Source organism: Uloborus diversus, chromosome 4 (genome assembly GCF_026930045.1).
Source record: "Uloborus diversus isolate 005 chromosome 4, Udiv.v.3.1, whole genome shotgun sequence".
Classification (NCBI taxonomy): Eukaryota; Metazoa; Arthropoda; class Arachnida; order Araneae; family Uloboridae; genus Uloborus; species Uloborus diversus.
The window spans coordinates 143595990-143609037 of NC_072734.1; the positions used below are offsets into that span (position 1 = coordinate 143595990).

General features: G+C 32.7%; 1 protein-coding gene across 1 annotated transcript in view; it reads left to right on the forward strand.

Moving 5' to 3' along the window:
* Positions 1-4524: 4524 nt before the first annotated feature.
* Positions 4525-13048, forward strand: part of LOC129220891 (putative sodium-dependent multivitamin transporter) — a 32653-nt gene continuing 24129 nt past the window's right edge. Inside the window, exons 1-3 of the mRNA XM_054855325.1 lie at positions 4525-4565; positions 4714-5065; positions 10857-10922. Coding sequence (XP_054711300.1) covers positions 4525-4565; positions 4714-5065; positions 10857-10922 — 459 coding nt within the window. The remainder of the gene's footprint in view (positions 4566-4713; positions 5066-10856; positions 10923-13048) is intronic.

Sequence of the window (13048 nt, forward strand, 5' to 3'; positions counted from 1 at the left end):
ATATATATATATATATATATATATATATATATATATATATATATATATATATATATATATATATATATATATATATATATATATATATATATTCATGAATAAGCAATCTAAATAAAATTGAAGATGCAAAACACAAGAACATAAAAATGAAAAAAGGTGAACCAGGGACCGACACTTTCTCAAGAAGAGGATCGGTCCCTAAGTTCACAAGGCCCTTTCTGTTTAGCAAGAGGGAAGGTCCCAATAACTTGCTACTCTCCCCGAGAGCCTTGGAGGAAAATTGAACAAGAAAACATACCTGGAAAATAATTAACGAAAGCGTATTCAAGTGCACCATCAAAAGGAAGAAACAATCAGAAAGCAGACCTTGAAAAAGAAATGATCTGCACGTGCCCGGCAAACATGCAGTTAAGACACGGCAGCAGCAGAACCTAGACTTGTAAAACCTGGAGCTGAAAAAAACCGGAGTTGGAAAAAAAAATGATTATAAAAATAATACAAATAAAACCTGGATCGGAAATTAAATCAGAAATTTTCAGGATAATCTCAACAAACCTTCATAGCTTATAGCTTATGTGGCCTTACTGCAATTGTTTCTAGCGGCTTTGCACTGGTATTACAGTACACTTTAGTATTCATTTTTTCATTTTTTCAATGTCTTTAAATTTATATTTAAAATATGTATCTCATGTTGTATATATATATATATATATATATATATATATATATATATATATATATATATATACAAATACAAATACAAATGTGACGACCAGCAACAGGCTCTGGGCCCAGCTAGGCTGGTCCTAGTCAATTAATTAGTCCCCAATGAAGATCAATGGCCCTCTTAAAGCTATCCACTCCCTTGCTCATTACCGCCTCTTCCGGTAAGCTATTCCAAGTGCCCACGACCCTGCTAAAGTAGTAGTTTTTCCTGATTTCCAAGTTAGCCTGAGATTTAAATAGCTTAAAACAATGACCCCTTGTCCTGCTTTCCCCGCAAAAATTTAATCCATTTACATCTTTCATTTTGATAAATTTAAATAACTGAATCATGTCCCCTCTGACTCTCCTTTGCTCCAGGCTATACATGTTAAGCCTATTAAGTCTGGTATCATAATCTAAATCTGAGAGTCCCCTTACTAATTTAGTTACCCTTCTTTGAACCCTTTCCAATACAAAAATATCTTTCTTCAGATAAGGCGACCAAAACTGAACAGCATACTCCAAATGAGGTCTTGCTAAACTCCTATATAAAGGCAGAAGAACTTTCTTAGATTTGTTTGAAATAGATCTATTGATGAACCCAAGCATTTTGTTGGCTTTGTTACTAGCAATACTGCACTGTTGACTAAACTTGAAGTCCTGATTTATAAAGACACCCAGATCCATAACATTTTCTGCCTGATTTATGACTGAACCCTGTAAACGATATCTCATACGCTTTTTTCCATGACCTAAGTGTAGCACTTGACATTTCCCTACATTAACTGCCATACCCCATTTATCTGCCCACTTAGTAATATGATCTAAATCCTTTTGCAGCTGTTTTACTTGTTCTTCATTTTCGACAATCCCCATAACTTTTACATCGTCAGCAAAACAATTCATGCTTCCAGAAATATTTTCATTGATGTCATTCATAAATATAATAAATAAAAGAGGCCCTAAAACTGATCCCTGAGGAACCCCACTTAAAACATCACTCTAATTAGAATGATTTCCTCTCACAACTACTCTTTGCTTCCTACCAGTAAGCCAATTTCTAACCCAAAGTAAAGTTTTTCCTCCTATTCCAATGTCAGCTAACTTGCTGAGAAGAGCAACATGCGGTACCTTGTCAAAAGCTTTTTGAAAATCAATATAAACAACATCCACACATTTTTTGTTATCTAAAGCTGAGGTAACCTTGTCGTAGAAATGCAATAAATTAGTAGTACAGGATTTACCTTTCCTGAAACCATACTGCAAACTAGTCAACAGACTATTAGTCTCTAAGAACATCATGATCTTAAGTTTGATCAAAGTTTCAAAAATCTTACAAATCACCGAAGTCAAACTTACAGGTCTATAATTCCCAGCAATACCTTTAGACCCCTTCTTGAAGAGTGGCGTTATGTTAGCCAGCTTCCAGTCCTCTGGCACAGTCCCCGAGTTATAAGAAGCATTGAAAATATTCAAAATAACATCCACTAATTCCTCTGCACATTCAACTAAAATTTTTGGATAGATATTATCTGGTCCCGGAGCTTTAGTTGCTTTAATCTTTTTCAAATGAAATAAAACCTCCTCCCTGGAAAATACAAAATCCTCAAGCTGTATAATAGCTTGTGTCTTGTTAGTGTCAACTGTTGAGATACAGTTATCGTTAAACACACTGGAAAAAAAGTTATTTAGAACATTTGCAATATCCCTATCGTTTTGGATTAAATTTCCATACTCATCAACCAAAGGCCCAATTTGACTGTTTCGAGCTTTCCCAGAATTAGCGTAAGCAAAAAACCTCTTAGGGTTCCCATCAATGTCATCTGCCAGCCTTTGCTCCAATTCCCTTTTCTGAATCCGTACCAAATACTTAAAATTTCGCCTTGCCTTACCATACTGGAGCCTCTCCGCACTCTGACCAGTTTCTTTAAACTTACGAAAAGTGGCTTGCTTATAATTAAGAGCTTCTTTAGTCTTCCTGGAGAACCACATAGGATATATATAGCAATCGAAAAATTATTGTAAAACATGTTTCTGGACGCATAATTTATTTGCCCTCGTGTCCCCATTATCGAAATCTGAGCTTTTAAAGGCTACCAAAAATTAAGGAAAAGTCTTCAAATTTAGACAGTTTCAGTGAAATATTCTTTCGTGCAATTTGCAGATGGATGCAGACGGTGAAACTGCTTGATCAATATCTCGCCCAGTCGTCTACTTTCGCGGTCTTTTTTTTTTTTTTTTGAATAATAAATTTTGGCAGACTTTAAGATTTTATATGTCTATAACGGGCGGACAAGGGCAAAATATGCCTTAAGATGCTCTTACGATTGCTACCTATTTCAACTTTTTTCTGTATTGCAATATTCGCGTAGTTCCCTGGTTAGCTATTTGGAAACAATAGAAATCAAAGCAGAAACTACAATGCATGAGTGATCAGCAATGAACGTTACCTACTGGAGTTTTGGGTGAAGTACTTAAGTAAGGGTAAACATTTCAACTATTTAAATATCACCAAACAGGCTTCGTTCAAATGTAGAAACAATTTTCACCCATCATACGTTGACTGGCGGTTTTCAAGCCTATTAAATATTTTTCTGGCTCTCTTAAAAATTTGATCGCATTATATAGAAATTAAGTTTCTCATACAGATCACGCGAGGAAATAAGAATCTAACATATTCGGAATCTTTGTAGGGTATTTTGTGCAACAACTGATACGTTTATTACAATGGAGTCACCCCTTTTGTTGAAAACTTGAATTTATAATAAAATTACAAAAATTACAATTTTATCCTTTTTCCCTCCGTTTTTAAATCGAATATTAATAAATTGTACATTTATGAGTAAGTTTTTTCAAAAGACTTTTATTTAGTTTCACATTGTAAGACTTAACTAAAATACTTTTGTATTTGCTTATTTAAGATTTACTTTTAAACTGGCTTTCAAAACAAATTATTATTTAGTACATAAATTGAGAGAAAATGAATAACTTATATTTTAATATTGCAGTAAGGAAACCCCGTTCAAAATTATTATTTATGTTCCATTCTAATAAACGTGGCTCAGTTCTTCGGTTAAAAATTCACCTATTGAGCAGTATAACCCTTCTTGTGTATACTGCTCAATTGTATTTCAAAAATAATCTGAAATTTTTGTCCTCCCTTTTGAATTCACAAATCCCAATATGATGTTTTTGTAACATACGGATCATTAGGACGTCTTACGTCAGTGATGAGAAAGACCACTAATATACAAGTATTACCACCAGAAATATTATTTTTAAGATTTGAAAATGTTCCTTAGTATTTTTAGAGGAATAAATTTATTTTGTAAGGGTAAAGACCATATAACAAGAGATAAGACCATAATAAGGATTTTTAATTCTAAAGAAAACTAACTTTCTAAGGAGGACATGAATGGTGGGGGGCTGAGGAGAAAATATGTGCATTTTTTGTTGTTTTTGATGCTTTGAATTTAAAAAATAAAAATAAAATTAAATAGATTGTTTTCATTATTTTCCTTGGTGGTTAATTTTTGAAAGATACAATGAATGAAAATAAGATTGAATAGCTATTTCACTTGCGTTTAGTTTTTCAATGCGTTAAATGCGCCTGTAGGGGCATCCTCGTGTATATATATAATAGCCAATGATGTTACGCTCCTGACTTCATCAACAATGAAACTCGCACCACGGCATAATAACTCCACAATGTGTTTTGGTAATGTTTTAAATGCATGGAAAGGCAAGGCTGAACTGAATGCGGTACTTTACTGGTAAGACTCATTTCAGGGGAATGAAGAAACGAAAAAGTGGTCAACAATGAACTGGAACATGCTGGAGTTTTGTGTTAAGTCACTGAAGTTATGGTTAAAATTTCAAATATCAAAATATCACCAAACAGGCAATTGCTTCGCTAAAATGTAGAAGCAATTTTCACACGTCATATCTTGACAGGCGATTATCTAGTTTAAAATAACCCTAATTATAACTCATTTTTCATTCTCCCAGAAACGTCATTGCAATGGAGCGTGCAGTTCTAAACATCCTGGACTACATCATCTTGGCGGCCACTCTTATTATATCTGCCAGTATTGGTGTATTTTTTCGATTCTATGGCAGCAAACAGCAGACAACTGACGAGTACCTTCTGGCGGGAAAAGATATGGCCATCTTGCCAGTGGCATTTTCCCTCATGGCGTCCTTCTTGTCTGCCATCGCAATGCTTGGACTTCCATCAGAGATGTACCGCTTTGGAACACACATGGCTTTCAAGAATGTAGGCTTCATCATTGGTACTGTTATCTCGTCGTACATATACCTTCCAGTATTTTTTGAGGTACAAGCGCCTACTGCTTACGAGGTGAGATTAATTGTTCACAAAATGTTACAAGCAGTTAAGATAGGTCATTTTACCTTGTAAAAACAATTGAGAAACATTCCTAGAAATTAATGGGCAGCTAATGTGATCAATCTCTGCCAGTAACATATCTTGCAAAAAACATGAACATTTCCCGTTAAAAGTCAGTAGCCTTCTTGAAGTGATCCTGGAATCTTTCAGAAGAATTCAGAAACCTCCCCGGTTAAAGCCAGTCATGTCTCTCGAAAGCGAGGATAAAAATATTGTGTGTGATTATAGAGTATCCTATGTGTTAAAAACGTTATCTAAAGACAAGCATATAGAAAATTGGTGCAGGGCACTTATTAAGCCCCATAAGATCTCTGATGCAAAGAACAAAAAAAAAAATTCATTTTGACTCTTGTTTGGAAGGACATCAATCATTAAATTTTTAATTTAATAGTTTCTATTAAAAGCGTACGATTTGTGCCGTTTTCTTTAATACAACTTTTAATATGTATTACTATTATCTAGTTTTAAAACCATTAGGTATACCTCTTTTGAAATATGATTTTTTTTTTTTTGGGGGGGGAGCGAAAATGAAGAAACCGTTTTTTAATTTAGTGATGTGCACTTTCTTTCGGAAAACCTTTTTTTCACCTTAAAAAAAAAAAAAACGTTTTAGGCTCAGTTGGGGTGTTATTCAATTTTTTGGTATGGTTGAACATACCATATACAGTCGAGTCCCGACTTACGCGAGGGATACGTTCCAAGACCCCTCGCGTAAGTCGAAATTTCGCGTTATGGAAAAAAGTATGTTAACGATTTTTTTAGAAACATACTCCCGAGTCTTTTAGATGCTCATAAACACCCCTCAAACTACTTTAAACCATCCCTTAACTATACATTACCGTCTCTTGCATATGGAACTGAACTTTTAATGTTTTTTTTTTTTTTTTCAATCTGTTTTCCTCAACATTAAATATTGTTTAGATGCAAAAAATCATTGATCAGTGTGAGAAAGAGACATAAAATAAAACAGTATGGTACGTACAGTATGTAGTAATGATAAAATTCTGCGCTTTAATAGAGTATTGTACAGTAGATAGAGTAATAATATTTATGACTTAAAAAATGGAGATGATGATAATTTATGCTAGGTCGTTAGTCTTTTTTAATATATTTTTGAATACAGTTGCTTCACCTTTTCTTTTATAAAGTTTCCCCTTATCGTAACATCCCTCTTCCTAGTCTCTATAATCTACAATATAAGAGCAGCTTCCATTTTCATAATGTTTACACTTTGCTTAAACCTTGCTCTGCTAGTTTCCATATTGAAAATAAGTTGTGAATTTTTACTGATTTCCTTTTCTTGACTTTTAATTGTACGTAGAGAACTCAATACTTAATTGTCGCTTAGCTCGTGCTTAACTGTCGTGCTACCAACGATGCACTTTTTAGTTGTCCAAGCATTTAACATTTTCTTTAATCGTCAGAAACTTTCTATTTTTCTTTACATCTTTACAAACGTAAGGTGAAACTGTGCGCGAAGTTGTCATTATATTGTATCAACTTGAATATTGAGACTGAAAAAAAAAAGATAAAAAATGCTGAGTGGTTATTTGATACACCAACAAAACAATGTTTAGTACGGTGAGGAGAGTTCTGCTCTGTCAGTGATGCCAAAAATATGTTAATGAAGTAATTAATATTTAGTACTCACAATAACGATGCCGATATTTACGCGCCGCAACTTCCTTCCAAAAATTTTCGTGTTGTGAGCGAGGAATTCGAGTTAGCTCTAAAATCCGTTACTCGCGCAAAATTCGCGTTATAGCCATTTCGCGTAAGTCGGATCGCGTTGTAGCGCGAGTCGACTGTACTGCGCATACTAAAAAATATACTGGGAAGTGAAGTGTAGCGCCTTTAACTTAGTTAAGGGGTCTGAGGACCCCTTAGGAGTCTAAGGACCCCTAACCTTCAAAATGTTCGATTTTCTGGAAAAAATATATGTTATGCATAGTTTAATTCTGAACAATTTGATACCTTATTTATTACCATACGCCAAAAATTTTTCGAGTTATCGTAAAAATGCGTAAACTTTCTCCATAGAGATTTTTTTGTTAACAGCAACTGTTTAAGCTTATTTTTCTCAGGTGAGGGTTTCTTCGGTTTTCTCGTTTTGCGCGCATGATATTTAAAAAAGTTTTGTATTTCCGTAAAACTTTTAATGTATGTTATCTGGTTTATATTTATGACCTTAACCTAATTTTTTTTTTAAATTATTTATTTATTTTTTTGAAATTTCATAAGTTAATATAAAAAAATTTCCAAAATTTTGGGCAAAAAAAATTTTTTTTTTCAAATATTAACTTTTATTTTTAGTTGAAATTTAGGTTTAGATCATAAACATTTTCCAGACAAACATGCATGAAAAGTTTTACTGAAATATATAAGAAACTTTTTGAGATATCATGCGCGCAAAACGAGAAAAATGAAGAAATCGGCACCTGAGAAAAAGAGGCTTAAACAGCTACTATTAACATAAATCTCTACAGGGAAAAGTTTACGTATTTTTACGATAACTTGAAAAGTTTTTGGCGTATGGCAATAAATATGGTATCAAATTGTTCAGAATTAAATTATGCATAACATATATTTTTTCCAGAAAATCGAAAATTTTGAAGTTTAAAGGTCCTTAGACCCCTTAAAAATCAGTATCGTGCCATCATTTATCTTAAGCATTTAATTCCATTAAGCTTCAGACGACTAAACTCGGATTCAATGAATTTCATACGAATAGCGTGTTTGATAACAATTTCGGTAGTTAATGATTTTCCTTGACATTGCTCAACATTCATATTTTTCAAAACACATTTCATATTTCGAAATGACGTTTTACAGCGATAAATGATGTTTTTAAGTGAAATACGAGGATCCCCCCCCCCTTGCGCTGAAGTCATTATCTCGTCATTGGCTGCGAAAATATCACAACTTTCACTTTTCAAATGCTAAAGATTTACTTTTACTCCTTTTAGAAGATTTCACAAATGTTTTTAAAAAGGCAACTTTCGTTTCTTTAAATATAGATATAATTGCTTTTAAAAAGGTGTGCGATTTTTTAGCATAATGTAAATGAAAATTTATTAAAGTGGACGTTTTTAAATAAACAAACGCACGAGTGATTCTAAAAAAAAGACTGCCATTTCTAATCATGAATTCTTTCAAAATTGAAATGGTTTTTTGAAAAAAAAATAAAAATAAATGTATACTATAGTATTTATGAGAGGCTTAGTAAGAGAAAAAGAAAGGGAGTTCACTTTAACTATATTACATTTTAGCTATGCTGTTATGCTATAGAACATGCCTGAAAACGACATTTTACTCACACAAAATCTGTTTCAAGGCCCAGAATGGGGTCGTTTCCAAAATTTTAAAAGTATTTTTTTTTTCTGAAGGAGCATGCTTAAAAATATAGGATCTGACTAATTTTCAAATAACTCGACAAAATTTAATATTAAAAAAAAAATATTTTAATCGGTGCGCTTTCATTGCTTACGCTTCTGCCGATGACATCACAGATGATAAAATGCCATTCACTCTTGCCATTCACAGAGCTCAACATTTAGTTCGCATCTTTACTCACGTGTACTGCAACGATATGGTTGATAGCGAGTGTAAAGCGCAATGTTTAATTCGCTTTTTGATTATCATAACGTGGAAACGCGGTAGACAGATGAGCCACGTCATAAAGACCACGCCTTATTTCCAAAATCGGACCTTTTAAAAAAATAATTAAAATTAAGCGTTGGGAAAATGAAAGATTTTTTTCTCGCTCCATGTTATTTTTCTTGCTTATTCCATCAATTTCAGTGACTAAAAGTAGTACTTTTAACTGAAAGAAACAACCCCATTATATTCATGAATAAAAATGATACTTTTTTATTCTCTTATCTCTTATGTAATTAAATTACACATTACAGGAATAACTTGAAAAGAACATTTTATGTCAAACAGAAATGTTGTCCAAGAGAGTAACAACAAAGATGTTACATTCCTCAGCTTTTAAATTCAAAATTATCAAAACCACCAGGCAAATCAAAACTTTAAAATACTTAAGAAATGCAACAAAATGGCGAAAATAAATAGTGTACCTATAGAGCAAAGTCATAATTTATTATTTTATTTTTAAACTGTAAATTCTTGGACTAGTAGAGTGAAATTAAAACCTTGAAACAAACTTTAAAATAACGTTCATTGAGTATTTAAATAATTAAACAGACTAAAGTAACATCATTTTGCACCTTAAAGTATGCACATTTTAATGCTTTAAAGATGATTCTCCAAAAATATCAGATTTTCCTCTCATAAGTTCTTTAAAAATAAAAGTACTTAAAAATATATAAACTACTGTATTCATATTAAAAATTCATTGTTACTTTTTATTAGAAACTTGTTAAGGGAAAAATAGAGGGCACTGTGACATTGTTGTACACTTTAACAATGTCACACCCCTCAATTGAGGGGGTCACATTTTCACATACCAGGATAGTGACAAAACGAGTTTCGTGAATGGTTATCAAAAATTTTGTGACAGTAAAACAAAAATAGCTGTAACTTGAATGAAAAAAAATATATGTATATTTCTTGACAAAACAAAATCTTTATACTACCATTATTTTTAATGAAGCATTCAAAAATTTTCCGGAAGTCAAAAATAAGCAGCTATATATCTGTTTCCGATTTGCCCAAAGATGTCTTATTTTTCTAAAAATGTCTTCCATTAAATAGTCAGGTGCGTCATCTTTTCTTTGCTAGCACCAAGATGTTCTTTAAGTGCATATTTTTGTTGCTAATTGTTATAATCCATAAAAATAGCTGTCATAGTCATTGAAGTCGTCACCATCATCCTCATCGGCATCGGTTACCGGATAGAATTTAACGTAGAATATAATTCTAAACAATAACAATTTTCACATTAAGTATTTTTTTGTTTTTTTCCCCCTGACTCAGAAAAGTAATTACTCAATTCTAAAAACCAGTTCTCTTGATTTTTTACGTCAGAATTTAAAAGTATCTTCACTTACCAGTTCGAAAATCATTAAAATTAAAAATATATAACCGACAGATCCCATTTTGAAAAGTTCGTCTAAACAACATGTAAGTATGTACTGGAATTATTCTTCTGCTACATTTTTAATTTATCGCGTGCAAAATTTAGCCCTTTTTTTTATCTTAATCTCATTTTCTAACTAATGTATGGGAAATAAATCCTTCATTCTGCTAGATGTTGTTGCCAATGTTTTAAAAACAATCCCAGAAGCATAGCTTTTTTTTTTTTTTTTTTTTTTTTTTGCACCAGGAGTTTTACGAGTTTTTTCTGAAAAATTGGTATTTCTGCAAAAACGTTTCCTGAATTCAGGAAGTTTCATGAATGAAGGCCTCATTGTTGTGTAAAACATTTTTAGCTACCAGAGATTCAAAATAAACTCTGCTCCTTCATTAGGTGATTCGTCTTTGTCTAAAGAACGGTCCTTCCAGACTGGTTAAGCCCGAACCAAAGGCAAAGCTTTAACTTTGAAAAATGACTACAGCCTTTATTTAGACGGTTTTTGAAGTCTTTAGAAAAAAATTTTAAGTAAATTTTAGTAACGTAACTGACTTTAAAGAGAATTTTTCCTCTGCTTCACCCGAAATTTTACTGGTATAAATTAGACTTTTAAGTTGCCCATTTTGATTCCAGAAACACTTCATTTTTTTTTCGGTGTATGAAAAAATGTGTACTCTTAATTTTAAAACTACAATTGTTTTCTAGTATTTGGAAAGGAGATTCGGCAAAGTTGCAAGAAAAATAAGTTCTTTCGTGTTTATGCTTCACATGGTAAGTTAATATTTTAAGTAATACATGTAACATTTCATGCGAATACTGATTTTATACCATTAATGTTGAGCTAAGAAAGAAATATGTGTATTTGTTTACGTTTCAAAGTTTGATTCCCATCAGCTTGATTGGGAAGAAATGTTTAAAAAAAATGAAACTTTTCTTTAAAAAGGAAGAAAGTAGTTTGTGCTACGATGATACAGGGGAAGGTTGCCATTAATGGTTTACGTAGTATTAAGCTTTGATATTGTCCCAACCTGTAACTTGCCTTTCTTTGCTAAAAACGTTTGAGGCTTCTTTTGAAGTGTTGGGAATCCTGTTTTGTACATGTTGAGAATTTTTGATCCATCAAGATTGTACCTGTCGACAAGGCTCTATAAAATTTCAAAGAACTTACTGAGCCTTCCTTACTGAAAGCAGAGGCTCAAGCTGTTGCAGTATTATCTGGTAGTCTGAGACTTATATATATATATAATTCAGGTGGCAGTGACATAAAATTGTAATACCATTTTTCCCCAACAGTCTTTTGTCTTTATTTAGTTTGCGGGAAACGTGATTTCGTTCAGGTACTTGAAATGCCAATTCCAGTGAATCTTAACAAGTGACTTCAAAAAAAAAAAAAAAAATCCTCCAGTTTCAAAACATGATTCACTAATTATTATTATATTTTGGGGTTGTAATCTCCCAAACTTTGAGTAATTCGCTTCCCATTGGTAAAACGATTTCTATCTTACATATGTGTCTGTTTAAAGTTGCCTTCGGGACTCCATGTTGTCGGCAAACTTCGTTAAGTTCCATATCACCATTCCTGGATGCTGCTATAGCACGTTCCATGCTCTCAGTTGTCCACTTTCCATATATCGCTTCTTTTGCATTTTTCTGGAAATGCAAAAATGTTTGAAACTGCATTATAACTTATTTTAAAAATCATTGAAGCAATTTAGCCAATTTTGAAGCTGAAATTGTAAAAAACCTAAGGACGCTTTCACTATGCCTAAGCTTCAAAATGTTAACAACAAGTATTAAGGAAGAGTCAACCGAGTTTAATTATACTTCTTTTAGAGGAAGAAGTTAATGATGCACTATATATGTACAATTTAAAATATTTAATTTTCCTTTTTAGCTTCTATTTTCGTCATGAAACACCTGTATACTTCACAGCAGGAAAGTGATATATTATTTATCTCGTATCCAGTTAATGATGTCCCTAGGACTTTTTTAAGGCGTGAAAATACACCTTGACATTTTTAGAGGAGTGAAATAAAATTTAAATGAATAGAAATACGAAACCAGTGAAGACAGTAATAGAGAAAGCCATCCAACAGAGCGGTACTTTGTAACAGAGGGTGCGTGTAAATTTGAATCCGGCACATGATGATGATCTCAGAAGTGCTTTTACCAGGTCTGAGCTGCATTTGTGGAGGTTATTCAAGGTGTTTGCTTTTTTTCTCAGTTCCGAGAAAGTTTACAATGATACAATATACAAGGATGCAACGTTCTTATAAGTTGGGATTTATGACTCTAGAACTTATCATTTGCTGTGTATTTAAGTTCAGTACGTCTTTTTTCCGTATTGTTCGATTTTAAGCAAAATTAATGCATGTAAATAAGAATGAAAATCAGGTTGAAGAAAAGTGCAATGTAAGGATAGGGAGCATTATTGAGCAAAATACGCAATAAGGGGTGAAGCCAGTTCCTTTTTCTCCAGAAAAGGAGGAATAGAAAAGTGCGAGACTGCGCGGGCTGGCGAAAAATTAATTTTTTGAATGTTAATTATTGATTAATGAAATAAAAACCGTTTTTCTTTTCTAGTGTCACTTTATAGTGCAGTTGTAGGAAAAAAACCCCGAATAACTAGTAGTTATTCAGCTATTATATACGTGCTAGGAAAGAAAGAAAGTTCTCATTTTAAAAGTTACTTTTGAGTTTTCAATTTGGAACCCCAATTTTGTATTACATAAATGAGTTCCTGACTCTAAAAAAGGCTAGGGTACAAAATTGTACAGTTTTGTTCCACAGAATCTAAAACTAGAGCAAAGGATGTTATCCCAATAGGTTTATCAATCTTCTGACTTCTTGCTGTTCCCCAATTCAAGAGACGATTGGAACATAGTGCTGCAGTCGTT